At 48.4% G+C, this 18,925-nt stretch overlaps 1 protein-coding gene across 4 annotated transcripts in view; it reads left to right on the forward strand.

Annotated features, from left to right (window-relative positions):
- Positions 1 to 18,347, forward strand: part of RPH3AL (rabphilin 3A like (without C2 domains)) — a 44,661-nt gene extending 26,314 nt beyond the window's left edge. Inside the window, exons 7-11 of one of the 4 annotated variants that reach the window (XR_003988364.1) lie at positions 2,895 to 3,008; positions 3,397 to 3,564; positions 9,388 to 11,112; positions 16,367 to 16,373; positions 18,337 to 18,347. Coding sequence is in view for 2 of the 4 variants with exons in the window: in XM_030462465.1 (XP_030318325.1) it covers positions 2,895 to 3,008; positions 3,397 to 3,564; positions 13,207 to 13,274 (350 nt within the window). In the remaining 2 variants the exon portion in view is untranslated. Of the gene's footprint in view, positions 1 to 2,894; positions 3,009 to 3,396; positions 3,565 to 9,387; positions 12,144 to 13,206; positions 13,311 to 13,976; positions 14,044 to 16,366; positions 16,374 to 18,336 lie in introns of those variants that run through there. The other 3 variants (XR_003988365.1, XM_030462465.1, XM_008492354.2) reach the window with 3 other exon arrangements.
- The last annotated feature ends 578 nt before the right edge of the window (positions 18,348 to 18,925 follow it).

Consider the following 18,925-nt stretch of genomic DNA (forward strand, 5'->3'; position numbering starts at 1 on the left):
GAGGAGAATAGCAGTAATATTTCTTGTGCTGGGGAGCAGCTCTTCTCCATGTGGTGGAATGTGGGTGGGTTTCTACACTGGGTCAGGCGGGATGGAGGCCACCAGGGGGTGGGGAGCAATAAGCAGCAGGGCTTTCCTTCCCCTGAACTCTTGAGTTCTGCAGAAAAAAATGTAAAATCTGCTTGGAAAAAAAAGAAGTTTGATCCCTGAGCTATTGCCCTGTTTGGCAAGAGGGCTGCCTGCTGCTCTGCTTGGTCACTGGTGGTTTCTCTCCTTGCAGTGTGTTTCTGTCCTCTTGCCAGGCAATGCTGTGCTGCTCTCAGAAGCAGCAGCTGGGCAGGGGGACAAAGGGGGTTTGTCCTGTGTCTGTGTGCTGGAGGCCAAATCCCTGAGTGATGGAGCAGTGAGGAGGGTGTTTGGGCACAGCAAATGCTTTGCAGGCCATCAAGGGGTCATCCAAATTCTCCACAAGTTTGTTTAAGTGCCAAAGCTGCACGTGCTGTTTCTGAAGGGGAGAGAAGTTTGATCTGGTCCTTTCCTTGGAGATGTCCCTGCAACTCTGGGCAGTGCTGGGCTTGATCTAGCATAGGAACTGCACTCTGTGAGACACTTTGGGTGTAAAAAACCATCTTCATCCCCACCCCTCCCACCCCCAGTGACCCAGAACTGTTGGTCTTCATGCTCCCTGGGGCTCATGTTCTGCAGAGGGTGCTGCAGGGGAGCTGTGGGTTTCTCCCTTTGGCTCTCTGTGCCACGAAGCTGCTGTACCTCAGAGGCTGAACCATGTATTAGAGGGTTCACAGGCTCCAGCAGCTGCCTTGGGGGTTCTGGCCCGTTCCCTGAGGGGATATTACTTTTCTTGCAGGTTTTATCTCAGCATATATTTTTTATGGGCTTTTTTTTTTTAATGAGATGGAGAGGGATAAATCTGTTACCTTCTCTGAAAGTACAGCTGTCCAACGACTGTTACTGATATATCATCAACTGCTGGAACACCAGATTTACGACTTCTGGGCTGTGGAAAGTGCCAGCAGAAGGTCTGGGAGCTTTGGGAGAAAAATTACCTTAAAGAGGGAAACATTGGTGCAGTGGGTAAAACACACACTTATTGGCAGCAGAGAAAATGAGAGCAGGCAGGGCTGCTCCTGTGGTGCAGATGCCTTTTTGTGTCATTAATATTTTCCCCCTCTTGTGCTGGGTCATTTCTGAACTGCTGAATGGCAGAAGGGAAGGCAGCTAAAGTCACCTCCAGTGATTCACTGGGGCTTTTTCCAAATAAATCCTGACTTCCAGCATTTCTAAATGGAGGAAGGAGCTAAAGCAATGGGTTTTATGAATCTAGGAGGCAAAAAAATGATGATGCCCAAGTGGGACAGGAGTGTATGTGCTGAGCAAGTTGGGCAGTGGGGTGGTCAGAATGGTACTTGGAGCTGAGGTTTGGATTTTGTAGCAAAGAGCCTGGGATGTCTGAGTTGCTACTGACAGTATTTATAAATAGTCCCCCACCTCTCCCAGCTTTGGGTTTGTTCTGCAGAACAGAGAACTTATTTCTCAGACAGATGTCAGCTTATAAGTACATTCTGATGAATAGAAAGAAGTAGTTGGGGCTTGTTTTTTCTCCAGCAGAGGCTGCAGGTTGCAGCATTGCCTGATCTGTGTCCCACATGAGGCAATATTGTGCTTTCCTCTGGGTTTTGTGACCCACTCTTGGAAATGTCTCCTGAGCTGCCAGGAGAGCTGCTTCCTGCCTTGGTCTGATGGAGTAATGCTGGAGGTGCAATCCCTCAAACAAGAGTTATTTTCCCCTAACCTTCCTCCTCAGACCCATGATTTCTGTTCTGAGATCAGGCCATAACAAAAACCCGGGAGATGGAAAAACACCTTTCTCATTTTACCCAGTGCAGCTGGAAGTCAAGGTATCTTTTACACTGGTCTAAGCAGGAGAGGAACTTGCACAATTGCATGGAAAAGTGGAAGCAAGCTGCCAACTTGGGAAGTTATGTCTGGCAAAACGAGGCTCCTTCAGCTCTTCTGGAAACTATGGAGGGTGGAAAGCAGGAGGAATAGGGCCAGAATTCAGGGAGAGGAAAAAAGAAGTCCTAAAAGGAGGGGAACAGTGTGGGAGCAGGGGAGCAATCCTTGCATATTCAGCCTTGGGGCATAGGGGTAATCCAGTTCTGGGGATGGGTGTCTGATGAATGGACAATGAGCTGGTGCTTCCTGTAATCACTGCAGGCTTTTTATGCTCAGTATTTATCTGGTGTTTTCCTCATCGATCCCTGAGCCTTCACAGAAGCCCTGCTGCTCTTGCAGTGCAGCTCAGAGGAGCCTCTCTCTCCCCATGTCACTCAAATGTGGGTGCTCTTATGATGGAGCTGGGACCCCTCAACCTGCCACTGGGCTGGAAGCATCCTCGTACCCAGCCCAGCCCTTTGGGGGTGGGAGATGGTGAATGGCCTGAGGAGGGGGCTCACTGGTGTGCTGGCAGGGGGGGTCAGCAGAACAGAGCCCAACTCTTGGGCCAGCCACACCACAGAGCTCTCAGCTTTGCAGTAGGGAGCTGTGGGCAGCAAAGTGTGGTACAGGGAGGGGGGGTCCCCATGTCTCAGTCAGATTTGGGAGGTGTGTGCATCTGCTTGAGGTGCTGGCACCACTGCAGTGTGTGTGGTGTAGTCATAAATCATTTGTAAAAAGTAGAAGTGGATGATGTTTGAGAGGAAGAGGGAACAGCTGTAGGGGAACCGCAGGTAGGGCTCCTTTTGGAGAGGGAGAACGTGACTGGCGAGTCAGCATTTGTTCTGTTTTTATTTGGATCCATCTGGCACCCTCTTTGATAAGTGTTATGAACACTGTGAATAACTCTGTCACTCTTCTCCCCCTGATCTTCTCTGCAGTGGTTTCTAGCGACAGTGAGAGCGACTCCGAGTTCAGCTCCTCCAGCCTGGATGACAAACCCTTCCCTGCGGGCTCAAAAGGCTCACAAGGCAGCAAGCACAGAGCAGGACTGGGTGAGGAGTTGCTGTTCCTCATGGCTGGAGGGTGGGAAGTGTAAAGTGCTGGAATGTTTGGCTCTTGATGCCGTGGGGTTTGGCTTAGCCACTCGCCTGCCCTGCTCCAATGCAGCCCATTAGCTTTAGCTGTGCCAGGTGAGGATCTGGTCCTTTCTTACTGGAATAGTAGCAATGGTCAAGCTGGTGGAGAGTCACTCCATTGTCTGCAGCCTTCCAGGGGCTGTCCTTGCAGTTGGGAGCTGCTCCTGACCCACCTGGCAGGACTTTCCCATCCAGCCTCCTCACTTCTGGCTTTATAACCCTGGCATCACCATTTTAGGAGCAGAGAGCGGGAACTGAGTGGTGACTCTGCTCCTGAGGGTGCTTTTCTGTTGTGTCCCAACAGCACCCATCAGGGAACCCAGCCAGGCCGTGGGCAGGGGACTGGGGAGCACCCACTCTCCTGCCCTTTCAGGGAGCAGCTTGGGCAGGGAGCAGGGGGATGCCCTGAGGACCACCGAGAGGGACCGGTCGGCCGACGGGTGTGACAGTGATGTTGGCACCAGAGCCTCTGGTAAGCTGAACCTCCTGTCTGGACAGATCCATGCATTTGGGGCTTACTCCCCTTGAAGCACAGTTTGCTCAGAGGCACACCTGGCAAAGCTGCAGCCCTGGAGCACCTTTCCCTGCTGCTTTTCTCCTGGCAGATGCTGTCACAGCGTTACAGCTCACTCCTTCCTTCTTCCCAGCATGCAGAATCTATTCAGCAACATAAATAATCATCTGGGAGGGAGGTGCCTATAGTCACCTCCCAGAGCAGCCCTAGCCTCGGCCTGTCCCCCTTGCAAAGACCTGGGGCTCCTGTCCACCATGCAGAGCTCAGACTGAGCTTTCACTGAAGCAAAGCAGAAGCCCAGCAGCTTTAGGAGACTAAAGAAATCTTTTCCTAATATTTAGACGGCTCTTAAAGCCAAACACGGCTCATCCCAGAACTCCGCAGTGCTAAAAAATAGATACTTTTTACCTCTCAACCATCTTGGAACAATTTAGTGACTCTCAGAGCAGAGGCTGCTATCACATCTGATCTGAAAGAGATGCAAATGTTACCGTTTAGCGCTGCTCCCCCGGGAGGCTCCTGCCGCCCTGGGAACCGCCACTCCTTTTGTTCCTCGGCTTCTTTTGTGCCCTCCATGCTGAGGCGTAAATTGGATTAGAGAGAGCAGATTTATCCTTTGGTGCAACACAGAATGGCAGCTCCCCCCCAGCCCATCCCTCCCCACCCTTCCCTCCAGAAAGAGCCGGCATGAAATTGTTTCTTTGCTCCATTCTCAAGTTCCAGAGATTTGCAGTTTTGCTCCCATTTTAGTTCGTGCCAAAGCAAATCAGATGTGTGACACTTCTGCTGTGTTTGTCCTCTCTCGGGATTATCATGCTGCCCCGGACTGGGTGGTTTATTTTAAGCCCCTGTTGGCATTAGAAAGCTGATTCCCCTTGTGTGTTGGCTCGGGTTGTTGTGGAGAGTGGGGGTGACTTCTTGGGTGCTTTTTCTGCTGAAGTCTGGATGGTTGCACACCTGGACAGTGTGTTTGTACAGCCCTTATCTCTTTATAGCTGTCCTGCCAGCTGTTGGAGCTAACTGCTGCCTGACCATGACACTGCAAACTACATCTTACAGGCAGAAAATGTCTTTTTCCTGCTAAAAAATCCTGTATGCAAAGCTCAGCACAAGGGGTCAATGCTCTGCAGTGAGATCTCCCCATGGTAGGCAGAGGAGAGCTAAAACTGACAGGTAGCATGGACATATATTTTTAAAAAGAGTGAAAAATGTAGTAATCTCATGAGCCCAGTTAAAATAGTCCCTGAACTGTCGAGAGAGTTCTGCTAAGGAAAAGTTTAAGCTAGGTTGGCTGACTAGAGAATATCTGTAAAGATCTTTATTACATCTGGGGTCATTCAATTCCCAGGCTTGTTGCTGGAGGAGCTGCCTTGCTCAGAGGTGGTGTGTGCAGCAGCAGGAGGGTTCTGCAGGAGGGTTCTGCATCAGGTTCTGGAGGGGGTGGTGGTGGCTGCATTCAGCAAGGACAGGCTTGGGAACTGATGGAGGGTGGCAGCAGGCTGGGTTCTCAGTGTCATTGTCACCTCAGGGAACCAGGCACCAGCCAAGCATCCTCCTGGCTGGGGAGCTGCCATGGCCTCCCAGCTTCTCCCTTCCTCCAGGATGTGTGGGCACAGAAGATGTCAGAGGGGGTGACAGGGCAGCTGACTCCTCCTCCAGCTTGTCCTGTGCTGGCATTAGCAGCAGGCTGGGACACTCCACAGAAGGTGTCTGCAAGGAGAAGAAGTTTGCTTTGTCTCAGGTGTGTTTGGGATGTGGTCCTGCCTCCTGCAGGGTGTGAGCAGCAGGGTGGGTGTCTGTTTTCCTGTGAGAGCAGCTGGGGAGATGCTGCCAGGATGTGATCTGTGCAGTGAACTCCTGGCAAGCACCATCCATTATGTACGGATTCAGGAATCAGCCACACGTGTGGCCTCCTGCTCCATGCTGCTCTCTAGCAGGTGTCTTCAGCAGATCAGGCATCCAGGAGGCTGTAGCCTGGCAAGAGCAGAAAATAAGAGGAAAACCAGTCCCTTAGGAAGTGTCCTGCTGTCCAGAGGGATTTACAAGCTCTGGAAGTCTGGATTATGACAGCACTGGGAGCCTCAGGGTAGGTGGCAGTGCCTCTCCTCCTCTTCATTTAGCTCAGGGCTTCATCTTCCTGTGCTGGGCTTTACAGACAGGATGCCACAATTTGTCAGGAAGCAGAGGCTGATCTTGCAGTCTCTTTAGAGAGTGGTGGAGATGATAAATCCTGGGTGTCAAGACTGTCAAAAACCTTTTGCTGTAGCTTTTCTGAAAGGCTCTGCAACTTTATAGCACTGTGTCAGGAGCAATTTTTGCTTCATATTGGCACCTCAGGTGTTGTCCTACCAGTGACTTTCTTTTCGCTCCTTCTCACCTCTGCTCTAATTCCAGTCTCAAGTGTGACTTTGCAAAACACTTCAGCATCCTGAAATCCCATGTCCCACCCAGAACAAGGCATTAAGAGAGTGGTGCTGCAAATGCAGCTCTTCTCATAGTCCTTAGCTCTTTTAGCCTGAAGGCCAAGACAACAGCATGGTTGTGCAGCCAAGGAGAAACAAGGAGCTATTAAGAAGAGTTTGTAGGATTCCAATGTGTTGCTCCAGCTCTGGCTGGGGTTTGGTGAGGCAGATAATGAAGCCTGGGATTTGTCATAAAATGAGTCATTGTCAGAGCTGCACTGGGATTTAGGCAACCTCAGCCCATGAGCCAAAGTTACAGAAGAGAATGGTGAGTTGAAAGGCTGCCAACTTATATATTTTTTTATTTTTATCATTTTTTTACTGCCCACTTTCAAACCCTTTCAAAAGCATCACTTTCTGAGGGTATGCTGCTGGTTCTTCTGAAGCTCTGGTTCCTGGAGGTGCCCACTCTGACCTGATAGCTGTTAAGAGGAAGGTCATGCACTGGTTGTCCTGGAGAATGTTTTATCCTAAAGAGGATGAAATTTGCACACCAGAAAGAAGCCCAATCTTTCTTTTTCCCCTGACTTGCCCCCAGCTAGGGGGGTGACTCACCTTATTCTGGCTGTACAGCTGTGTTAAGAGGTGCCTCACTTAACAAAGACCAAAATCCTCACTGTTTTTTAATTATGACATTTTTCATAAAGAAATCATCACTATCTTACAGTGGTTTTCATTAGCTCATGGAGAGCTATTAATGGAGATAACATCTTTGGGCTTGGACCTGGCTGCTGCAGGAAGTAAATTAAAGGCATTTCTCCTCAGATCATCAGCAAGTTCTACTTTGATGGGTCCCAGTTAATGGTGTCCTTGGTGTCTTTTGTGGGTCACCTGAACAGCTTGCTGGTAGGGAACAGTGAGTGAGCTTGGCATGGGCTGTGGGGCTGGAGAAGGCTCTGATTTGTACTTAAAAGAGGAGTTTTGAGAAAAACAGCCACCAGGTAAGCTAATGAATGAGTAGCAAACGTCTGAGTGCAAATCACAGACTCCCCATCTCTCTGTGTGTGCCACTGTGTTGTCTAAATCATCAATACTTGCAGTGATACAGCAGCTGGCAGTTCAACAGAGCCACATTAAACAGTGGTGGTGCTGAGTCTGGGAGCTGAGGCAATGGTGGAAGCCCCTGCTGGGGTACAAGAAATGTTCTGGCTTGCAGTCACAGGGTGAGCCCAGCTGGAAGGAGCTCCAGAAGTCAGCAGGTCCAGCCTGGATCTTTCTTCCAGGGTGCTGAAGCTTCAGCTTCTGGATACCTCCCTTAGGTTGCTTGCTTTGTAGCTGTCATGCTGGGAGAGGCTGAACAGAGCTGAGCAAAGGGCCTGGAGCTGAGAGATGGGCAGGAAATGCTGCTTCCAGCTCTCTTAATTTGAGGAGATTTATGCCCTGTTGTTCAGGAACTGATTGGATTTAGAAATGAGGTGTTGTCACTCTCTCTGTGGCTCAGTGCCTCCCTGGCTGGGGTAGGCATCAACTTTTGCTCATAAATATGCAGGCTGCTAATACATGAGCCAGGCAGAGGCATTCTGCATCATGTACATGGCAGGAAATTCTCAGGGCATCTTTGAAGTTAAAGCATTAACTTCTTTTTTTCCCTTCCCTTGTGTTTCTCAGATCTCTGCTTTGCTCCCTCAGGGAGGATGAGGAGGTAACATTTTGCTTCAGTGGGTCTAACTACTCCATTCCATATAGGAAAAAAAAAATTGTCCTGACAGTAATTAGGCTCCGAATGGGGTAGTAATTTCTTTAATGGTTTTATTCCTGGCAGTCTTTGGGGAGGTGACTTTTTGTCTGCCTGGGCTTTGTTAGAAAGTTGCTTACATGTTGTCAGACCACTCACTCCCTCATCCTTGTGAGCTACAGGCAAGCAGCCTGTAGCTTCCAGCACCCCCTGCTCATCCTTCCTCTGGAGGGTAGGAAGGAAAGGAGGGGTCAGATGAGGAGGAGAGACCCTCACCCACATTCAGCCTCTCCTCTCCAAGCTTCTGTCTCAATAATCTTTGGGGGCCCCCACTCTTTGCCCCCCTGTGCTCAAAGCTTGCTGCTGCTGCTGCCACAGGACTGAGGTTTCCTGCTGCCAAGGAGTTGTTCTTCTTTCCCAAAGTGAAAAAATTGAATTGTACTTTGGTAGCTGAGAAGCTTTGAGCTGTCTCTGCCTCTTCACGTTGGTACTGCAGAGCACCAAATGGTCCTGCTGTATTTATAAATAAAATATGTCTTCAGGGAGCAGCAGTATTAGGAAATGATTTAAGGTTTGCATCCTTGGTGGAATCAGAAGCAGCATATGCACCCTCCCATGTTTTAAAGAATTAAAATATTTTCCTCCTCAAATGGTAGAGCCAAAACATCTTCAGCTCTTTTGAGTCTGCCTTGAAGTTAAGTGAATAAAGGCTCAGAGACCTAAAAAATAAATTGCTTTCACAATTTCCATAATTCTTTATGGAGTTTTAAATTGGAGACTTCTTCCTTGAAAATAGAGGAATGACAAAGACTCATTCTCTTGCCTCTTTCTCTCAATATATCTGGAAACAAGACTGCTGCTGAAGATGAAACTCCTATTTTTGTGCCTTCTTTCACATTGCAGAGGTCTTTGACCAAGCAGCCTGCCTGGCCTCCTGCCCCCACCTCCTTAGAGTTATTCTCTGTCCTTTGCAATGCCTTTACTCCTCCCTTCCAACTTTCTATTCAGCATTTTGCACAAAGCACAGAGGGCAATAGTTGATGCAGTCTTCCAAAACAAAGCATGAAGGAAAGAGCATGGCAAGTCAGTAATACAGAGGTTAAAAGTCTGGATTGTGGAGTCTTTGTAAACACATGGAGAGGTTTTATGGCTTGGTTATCTTTCAACTAGGACATCAGCCAGTAGCTGGTGGGAGGAGTCTGAAGGACCCCCAGTGCCTTGAGCTTTTCCATGAACACAGCAACTGGAAAAATTCCCTTTCCTTTCTCCAGGAGTCAGTGTAATTTGTGTCCCTTCAGTGCTGGCAGGACCTGGTCTGGAACCCTCAGGGCTGAGGCTTGACTTGCTGTCTGAGTTGGTCCTTTGAGGGAAGCGTGTCCTAGAGGATCAGTTCTAGCAGCACAGCTCCTTTCTCCTTCTTTGCCAATTTCTTTCCTCTGTCTTTTCTTTCTTTAATAAAGCTTAATGGGCCTTGACTGCTGACATAGTGCAGAGTAATGATGCACAGACGTTCTCTTCCTTATTATTTTTAGGAAGCTCTTAAAAAGGTGCTGAGCGTGGAAAAGCAAATGTAAAATAACTTTTTCCGAGTCTCTCTGCTTCACTCCTTTCCAAACAACACTTTTGTCTTTATATATTTTGAAGGCAAACGGTGCATCCACACCAGAACACGATGCTGATGGAGGTGAAGATGGAATTGCATTGCCTGGATCCAACACTCACCCTTTGCCCACTCCTGTAGGACCTCACTCCAGACAACAACTGCTGCCAGTGGTGACTTTCTGATGCCAACTTTATACAGGCATTAGCAACACAGTGGCACCTAAGAAAAAACATCTGCTCGTCCTCCCTGCCTCACTGGTTTGGTCTGGTTTCCCCTTCTGCTGACTGACACACACTTTGGGGTGCTGCTTGGAGAGGGGTACAGTGCTGTCTATTGGGTTTGTGGAAAGGCACATCCAAAGTTCTCATTGGAGCTGCAGAAACGTGTGCTGCTCATTGCTGTTCTGTCTTGCCAAGCCCAGCCCAGGGTTCAGCTCCTGGCCTGGCAGTCCTGACTTTGCAATCTTCAGGAGAGAGGGAAATTCACCCCTATGTCCCTGAAATGGGCTCTGAGGAGACCACAGCCCTTCTACTCTTTGTCTGCCCAGGGGTGAATTTCCCTCTGTGAACCTCATGGGTGAGCCCAGGGCTCCAGTTTGCACTTGGCTTCCACATGCCCAGGGAGTCACCCCTTGTGTGTTTTGACATCACTGAGTTGGGGTGAGTTTGGTGGGAGCATCCTGATCAGCAAGTTGTGCTCCTTTTTCCCTCCACTGAGGTCTCTCTCTGCTCAGGGAGATGCTTCACTTGGTATGGAAACACTCAAGGAAGTTTGCTATGAATTTTTCAGTCCTCCTGGCTGTGTTTCCTGTGGTGAGGGTGATGCTTTGACACTGGGCTCATGGGCAGGGTGGGTTTCCTGCAGGTCCATACCCATCAGCCCATGGCCCAGCTGGCTGCCTGTGCATACCCAAATTGGATAAAAGCTTTTAAACTACTTAATCTTGTTAAGCTCTGCATATTCTCCTCCCACATGTACGTCTTGTAAGCTCTTGCATCAGCAAGGGCTTTTGTTTTACCTTTTTCCTGCAAGTCTTCAGCATCTGGCTGGCTGGGATGGTGTCATCATGAGTCAGGCTGTAGAAAACTGCACGTCCCAGTCCTGCTGATTCTCTGGGATGGACAATTTCCCTCTAAGCTCTGACAGATGAGAAAAATCAAATTACCTGACATTTCTAGAGCAATTAATTCTTTGAAGGCCTGAACAAAACTCACACAAGACAAGAAGGAGTCTGTGGGTTTTTAGTAAATGCTTTAGATCTGACCTGTCTTTTTTGCTGAAGAAATAAAAGATTCCAGAAAGTTCCCTCTGAAATAGTGCATTTAAAGGCAATTTGTGCCTGTTAATGTCAGCCTCTCCCCTTGGTTATTACTCTTTTGTTCTCTTCTCCTTTGCTACTGGGTGCTTTGTGCACATGTAGTATATGCTCTTACAAATGGCTGCAGTATGAAGATAAATGAGACTGGGTGCTGGAACATTGTAACAGGAGATCAGAAATCAATCCTTGACTTTTCTTGCTAATTGAACATGGTCCAGCAGAGAACCTTCCTGCTGTTCCAGCTCACCTGCTATGGCAGGTTGCTGAGAAAATCCTCCCAGCTCTTCCTCCATGATCCCTTTCTGCCTTTTAAAAAACAAACCCAGAACCTTTGGGTGATGTGGGCTGTTTGAGGTGGCAGAAAGAGAAACCCCTGCCTGTGGGCTTCACAACGTGGGTGCTGAAGAGAACAAGGGATGAGATTGTTCTCCACAGAGGGATGCTCTGTGTTGCTTAAACCTGGCTGTTGAGACTCAACCAGCTGCATCTCTGAGGGCATAATGCCAAAATTATATTCAGAAAAAGCAAATCCAAAAGTCAGCCTTGGGTGGATTGCAAGCTGAAGTTTTGTTGCTTTTTCTGAGAGCTGTAGGGTCTTCCATTTCATAAGTGTTTTGTCACCAGGGAGGACCTCTCTTGCCCTGGAGCTTTTGGCAGTCCTGCAGATGCTCTCTTGCTCTCCCTCTCATTCCTGCAGTGCCTCACACAGCCTCTGGTAATGCTTTTGAAGAAGGAAAAGGACACTTAAAAATGGTCTCAGCTTCCTTTAAACCTGTTAGTTTATCATCAAAATCTTGGAAAGAGTTTCTTGTGCTTCATTTCTGGGGGGTCTAGAGAGGTCACTGGTGTTTTCACCCCACACCCTCACTCCTCAGGGCCATTTCCCACACCGTGGAGTTGCCAGATCTGCACAGGAACTTGGTGACCCTTGCTGGCTTGGAGTGCTGCTTTGAGGCATGATTTTGATTTTAACTGAGGCCAGGATTTATGAAACACTTTCTGAGGTAAATCTGAGACTGATCTTTTACCAGTAAGACTGGAAACATTTCTTTTTTTTACCTCTATATTTTACCTCCATGGAGTAATTCCACCTGAGTGGTTCTGGTTCCACCCAGAACCATGCAGCCATCTATGGGAAGATTTCTCCTGGGTACAGGGAAGGGTCTAACCCTGGAGAATGTCATCTCCCACCTATGAAAGTGACAGAGGAACATCTACAGCTCTCTGCACATATTTTCTGTAAAAACCACTTTTCTCTTTGTTATGTCTTTCTTGGTTGTGTTTGTAGCTGCAGTTGGCATCTGATCTGAAACCTGTACCAGCCAACTGCCTTTTTCATTGGCTTAAGGTGAGCAAGAAAAGCTCAGTGAATCCAGCTCCATCTGCTCTGGTTGTTTGTGTTTCTTTTATTATTTTGTTGTTCTTGTCTCCATCCCGTGCAACTTTTATGTAGTGTTTTACTATGGAAAACAATAAAGGTTTGGCTCAGTAACAACTCCTTGCCTTGCTTGAAACAGTAAAAAAGTTCTTTTCCATTCCCAGGTTGCAGATACTCTCCAAATCCTTGGGCTGGCTCCAGCAAGGAAAGAAAACAATCCAGGCCATGGAATGGTGATTCACAGGGCTGGAACATGATTGAATTCTGCACTTGCATATCTCCTTTTGTCTTGCTCCTCTTTGGCTCCTCTTTGTGCTGGCAGGGGGTACAGATCTGCTCCTCAGCCCTTCGTGGAAGATGCTCCTTGTTGTAACCACTGAGTATAAAGCAGCACTGAGTCTCATTCTGGCCCCCTGGTCTCCCAGGGCTTTTTGCTCACTCCAGTTTGACAGTCAGGATCCATTTAGCTTTGCTTCCAGAGGAGCATCTCTGCATTATTCCTGTGCAGCCCAGGGATGCTCTGTGGTCCCTCCCACTCAGCATTCAGCTTCAAGGTTTTAAATGGCTTTTTAATCTGTTTTTGCTTTTCCCATTTTAAAAGCACCTCAGTAATTGCTGTTGGGATTGTTTTGCTGGGGAGCTGCCATTAGTCCAAGGCTGGAGTGTGTCAAGGACTAACCACCTCTTGTGTTCCTCCCCCCTTCCACTTGCCATGACAACAACCAATATGTTGGGAAAGTCAGCTGTGGGATCTCCCCAGTCAAAAACAGTGGCCACAAACTGCCAAGTTTCTATGTTTGCTTTTTTTGTTTTGTTTAATTTGGGGGGAACAAGGATGCTTTCTCTGTAGTTCTGCATAGCTGAAGCAAACAGGGCTATGAGCTGGTGTTCAGACAATGTCTTTCTGGCCATCAGTGCATGGGACAGTGACACAAAATGGCAGATAATCTCTGCAGATGGCTGAAGTTTATATTTAAAACAAAACTTAGCATCAGTTGCTCTTCTCCTCCCCATCCCTCCCAGAAGATGTTTCCTTCCAGGGAAACTGGAAGCTTGGGGACAGCCCTGTCTCACCAGCCCACTTCTCCCATTTCTTCCTGCCACCTCTCCCATCCTCTCCACACTGGAGTCTGCTCCTCTGATTGTAACACCTTGTCTCCTCAGGTGGCTGTGCTTGGAGGACCATTCAGGGAAGAATTTTTTTTTTACAGGCTGATGCTGCAATCAAATAATGAGACTTTCAGCAGGTGCAAGATGACAAGTGACAGGTGAGCATCTTGTGGAAAACTTGTATCTTGAGCTGCTCATTCAGATTCCTTCCTGACCACTGCCACTTATTAGCAGTATATTCAGGCAGTGCTAGAAATGTCTGCAGTGCTTGAGAGGCACGAGAGGAGGAGCTCTCTGTGTGACCTGTGCTGCATGCTGGGGACCCTTGTGCACCCCTGCCTGGCACCTCTGTCCCTGCAGAAACATTTCTTCTCATTATCTTCATAGCAAAACATGAAAGGAGCCAGCCCTGCCCCAGGTCTGGTGTAGCAGACCTGTGTCCTGCTGCCCAGCACACCCTGGAGATGCCTGTGCAGCACCTAAGGGTGCTGCTGTGGTCAGTGCTTGGGAGCTTCACCCTTTCAAATCCCTTTGAGGTGGAGGGCTGTCCACACTGAGGATCTCTGGGTTTGTCTGGAGGCATCCCTTACGTTTCATCTTCCTTCCACTGATTTCTGTCTGGCACTGGATTCTGTTTGTAAAGTCTTGGAGGGATTACTGCTCTTGTTTTCCTTCTCTGCAATGAGTGGCTCTACATAATGTGTTCATATTTTGCCAGGAGGGATGGATTCTGTTTCCAAAGTGTTTTTGTTGTGGACTATAGCAGTTTAACAGCAACAGTGACACTCTGAGCCCTTTCTCAGCTGTGCTCTGTTTCCTTCCAGGTGCTTTCCCTGACCAAATGCAGCAAACAGGCAGCACCACCTCCCTTTCTCATGAATGCTTCTCCCAGCCTAAGCACTGTGAGTAATTATTATCTGGGGCTGTAGATTTGCTGCTTTTGGGGCCTTATCAGGACAAGGGGTGCCAGCAGAGACACCATCTCCTTCCTCAGCATAACTGATTTCTGCTTTCAGAGGTAGCTCTGAGCAATTACCCCTGAACTGTGGATGCTGTTAATTATTTGCAATTACACACCTGCCCTCTGGCTGTCCTGTCCCATGCTGCTGAAGCAACCCCTCACACATTGGAGCTGCCCTGGAGCAGCTGCTTCTTGGGCTCAGTTTTTGGGGCTGGATTTGGGAGCTGGTTGGAGAGTTCACCTCTCCAAGGCAGGTCCTTATTTTTCCAGGCTGAGCTGCTTTGTAATGCCAAATATTTCAGATACTTCTGAGCCTCATTCACCTCCAGGAGTCCCAGTCTGATAGATACCTGGCCCCTTAGTGTGGACAGCAGCTGGATCACTGAGAGTGGCTGAGCCCAGAGTTGTTTGTTTTTTTTCTACTGGTGAAGCCAAGCTCAAGAGACCAAGAAAAATCTCAGTGAACAGCTGAGCCCACTGCAGGAGAGCACAGAGCAGGATGTGGGCCCTGGGTGAGCAATTGTCAAGCTGCTGACAGGACAGACCTTTATCTTCAAATGACACTCACACAAAATTAAACTCCTCCAAGCAATCACACCATGACCATTAAAATAGTGCCTTGGAGGACAGAAAAAATAAACCAGGAAATGCAAACCAGGGATATAAATCTTTGGCTGTGTCTGGGAGGTACCTTTTTAATTAGCAGCATGAGCAGCCTTGATGTAGTAGGTGCTAAGTAGGAAACTTGCCAAATTTTCCCTGTTTTGATAGCAGGTGATTTGTGTTCTGTTTGAATTGCCACCTTGTGATTTTTTTTTTTCTGTACTTGCCAGAGTTGCTGTGTTGTTTGTAGTGTGAGGAATTAACTGTTTTCACCTGGGCTAATCTTATACCCCTTCAGCCAGGAGGAGCTGCCCTCACCCTCCTGCCTGAACCTTCTACATTCATGGATATCTCTGCATCTAAGGCCTAAGGGATTGCAAAGCCATTTCAACACAGTATTTTGCAGGGGAGTTCATGTATTTAATCATGTTTTTTGGTCCCTGTCCTCCTGGAGCACAGAGGTCACTCACCACATGGAGATTTTTGAGAGGGGTTTTCTTCTTTGCTGCATTGGTGGGGAGGGAGGACAAGCTTGGTTTGCTGCACAGGACGTGGCCACGTGGCTGGGATACAAACCAAGGGGGTTTAAACAACCTCCAGGAGGTTGAAGATGAGGCTTGCCTATATTTGTGCTTCTCTGCATTGCTCCCAGTGCTGCACAGATCCCCACACCCTGGTCCAGTGCAGGGGACAATCCTTAAGGCCCAGAGGAACCTTTTGTCCCCTTTTGCACAGCTCTGCTGTGGGGTTTTCATCCTAGTGATTAATATTTCTGCCAGGATTTGGTTCTGGGGGCTCCTGAGGCTTTGTTTATCTGTCACCTCTGTGCATTCCAGTGCTCTGATTTAGACTCAGTAATCTTAGAGGTCTTTTCTGATGATTCTGTGATTCTAATTGGGATCACTGAAATAGGAATCTTTGTAACACTGCTCATGGGTTTGAGTTATTGGATGCTGGGCCTGAACCTGCCTGGGAGTTCCAGGGGAGGTGTCCAGAGGTGCTGTGCTCACCCAGGCATTGCCTGGCTGGGTTTGTGTCCTGCTGGATTCATCCTGGCAGCCTCAGCATCGTGCTGTTTAGCAGCTCCCTGCTGCTGACCTGTCACTGTGGGAGACAGTGGGATTAGGATGATAGAGTGGTTGGAAAGAATAAACAATGGTGATGCTACAGCCCAAACAATGCCTTTCTTTTTCATGTTTTCTTTCCCTGTCGGGTTTGCCAGTCAAGTTTAATAAGATCAGTGCAGATAATTTCTGTATTCACACAAAACATAATTTTCCCTCCTGTGCTTTACCAGCTGCACTGCAGTCAGACACAAACACACGTTTTCCTTTACGTGGTTATGAATGGGTGCATCTGTTCCTCAAAGATAGGGAAAGGGGGTTTGGAAAGGCAAGGAAATCAGATGCAGTCCATTCCGTTGCCTCTGTAGGGAGGGAAGTGCTCAGGAATCAGAAATGAGATTTCTGCAGCACACCTCAGTCCCACACAGGTACCAGGGAAGTGGGTGAGACACTGGTGGGTGGAAAAGGCAGGGAAAGGGCTTTTGCTCAGCAGAGCAGGAGGAGGTGCAGGGCTAGAGGTTGTAGACCTACATGACTGGGCTTTCCTCCCTTCTTTTTTCTGTTCTGAGAGAGGCCCACTGGAGAGGTGATGGGTGGAAGGAAAAGGAGTTTAATTTTCTCCTGTTATCTGGTGTCTCCAGCTGTGAGCAACGCTGACAGCCCTGCACTGATCAAACACTTGAGCATCCTTGATTCAGCATCCCATCTACATGGGCATAAATAATGTAAGTGCTCTGGCTCTGCCTGAGCCCATATCCTGGCAGAAGTGTACCAGAACATTCCCTTCTCCTGTTGCCATCGTGTTGGGCTCCTGCCTTCACTGCTTGTGACAGGGAGTCATTAGGCATTAGCAGTTGGCACGGGTGCCTAATGACACAATCATGTGCAGACATGTTCTTCCTCCAAGCAGGACTTTTTCAGCCAGAAATCCTACCTCTCTGCTCCTGTTGAGCCTCTCTCACCCTTCTGCCAGGTTTGTTTCTACTTCTTGTATGCTTTGTGAGTCCAAAAGGTTCCAGATGTAGGAACTGAGCACTGCTTTGGAGTGAAATACAACCCACTCTGTTTAATATAAGAGAGAGAAGTTTATCAAAGTGCATAGAACTTCTGAGCTGCCTTCAAGCTGAGGATCTTGACATGATTTTTAGAATGTCTTAAAATGTCCCAGTTTAATAGCTTGGGTGGTTAGAGCAGAGATGTGCTTGGTGCCAGGCTTTGAAGCTGTTGGATGCAGGTGGCAGAGATGGTGGGTGGGAGCCATGCAGGGCAGGGACAAGCCACCTCCCTCACCTTGCTGCAATGACAGGGCTGCTCTCAGCTCCACTGGGGAGATGCCGTGAGCCCAGATGGCAAGGACATGGCTGATGCAGCTGGGAGATGGGACAGGGACTCCTGGGAGCACATTTTGGTCCCCCAGGGCTGTATTTCCCCCAGGAGAACAGCTTCTTCATGCTTTCTTTCTTCCCAGTTTCTTCAGCTGCAGGAAGTGGCAAGAAATGAGGCAGATGGGAGTGTTCAGACCCTGAAAATATCAGATGATCTTGTCTGAGCAGTTCTTTCATTTACATGGCAGCATTGTCACTGCCACAGCTAAGGGGAGAGAAGGCTGCTCCAGCTCACAAAATCCCAGTAAACTTCCCACAGAATTTTCTGCTCTTGTTGCTGTTGATAGATCTGGACATGTTTAATTCTATGGGCATTTTGGGGTTGAGCTCTTTGCATCCTGCAGACCAGCACTTGGAGAAAAGCCACTGGAATAATCTGCAAAGCTTTCAGTGGTGGGGAGGCTCGTGCTGAGTCTGGATGGAAATGGTTTGGACACCAAGGGGCCAAACTTTTAACCTCTTTTCATGTCAGTGTTTGGTAGGAGCACAGAAGCAATTTCTGGGGCTGGAGATGCCTGGGGAGTGAGTCTGAACCTCCTGGTCCCTCCTAACTCCTAATTACTGGCCCTGAGAAGGGACTCAATAACTCCTCATGCAGCTCTACATTCAGAGAGCACTTAGGGGCATTTAGTCAGGCAGCTGCCCACTGAAAGCCTCTGGCCCTATAATTTTGTGGGTGGGCTGCAGGCCTCTGTGCTTCAGCACCACTTTAATGCTGAAGCAGGTTCTGCTGAGGAGGCCAGGAGTGGAAACTGCTTATTTCTTACAGCCCTGTAAATCTGACATTGCTACCAAATTGTTGCAGTGTAGCTTTGAAGAGTTTTTCACCTTTCTGTGGTCCATGGTTGCAGAGTCCATATTTCTGTGTTAAGAAATCAGGAATCAAGTAATTGAATCTCTCTCCCCTTTGCTGTAAAATCAAGCAATTGAATCAAAGATCATGTTATTAAAAAAAAAAAAAGAAGGCAGAGAAAAGAGTTCATTTTGGCTTCTCTTTACTGGCTTCTTAAATCCCAAGCTTTGCAGCATTCTAGGAGTGTTTTATTGAACTCTTTTCACAGCTGTGAGCAGGATGGATTAAACTACCCAGGAGCTGGGCTGTTGAGTGGCAGCAAGAGTCCATGGGGACAGTGAAGGGGAGAGTTTTAGCCTGGGTGACCCCAATGCTGAGGCTGTGTTGCTGCTGACCCCTGCAAGGGACATTCCTGTCCCAGCTGAGGTATAACCTCTGTAAGACCCCGAGGAGGAAAAATATTGCTGTGTTGTTGGCATCTGGGTGGCCTGGGCTTGTGCCTGACAGCAGGAGGTGGTCCCTGGTGTTGAGCTGCCAATGGCCATGACTTGTCACCCAGAAAGCTGCTGAAGGTGCAGTTGGACAAGCTTCATTGGGATGCAAATGGATGTAAATTCATGTAAACATATGTCTGAGTGCAGGTAGCTGCTTGTGCCCAAATTATGCAAATGTTCTAATCCAATAATGCTAATGTCATGATTATCCAGCAACACGGTGTTCATTAATATGGTTCCTTGGCTCTTACACCTATCACTGTCAACATGATTATCCTGTGGCAGGCTTGCAGTGTCTCTGGCAGGTGGAGCTGGTCTCAGGGAGGGAAGGGGACACTCAGTTCATCTGCCTGCTGGGGCCTGGAGGTGCCACGTGTCCTGGGGAGTCCTGGCCAAGGTACCACCTGGCTGCTGCCCTCTCCTCGAGAGGCCCTTCCTCCCAGAAGGAGACTTGGAAGAGGTTTCACTGTCCC

The sequence above is a fragment of the Calypte anna genome, chromosome 19 (genome assembly GCF_003957555.1).
Source record: "Calypte anna isolate BGI_N300 chromosome 19, bCalAnn1_v1.p, whole genome shotgun sequence".
In the NCBI taxonomy this organism is placed as follows: domain Eukaryota; kingdom Metazoa; phylum Chordata; class Aves; order Apodiformes; family Trochilidae; genus Calypte; species Calypte anna.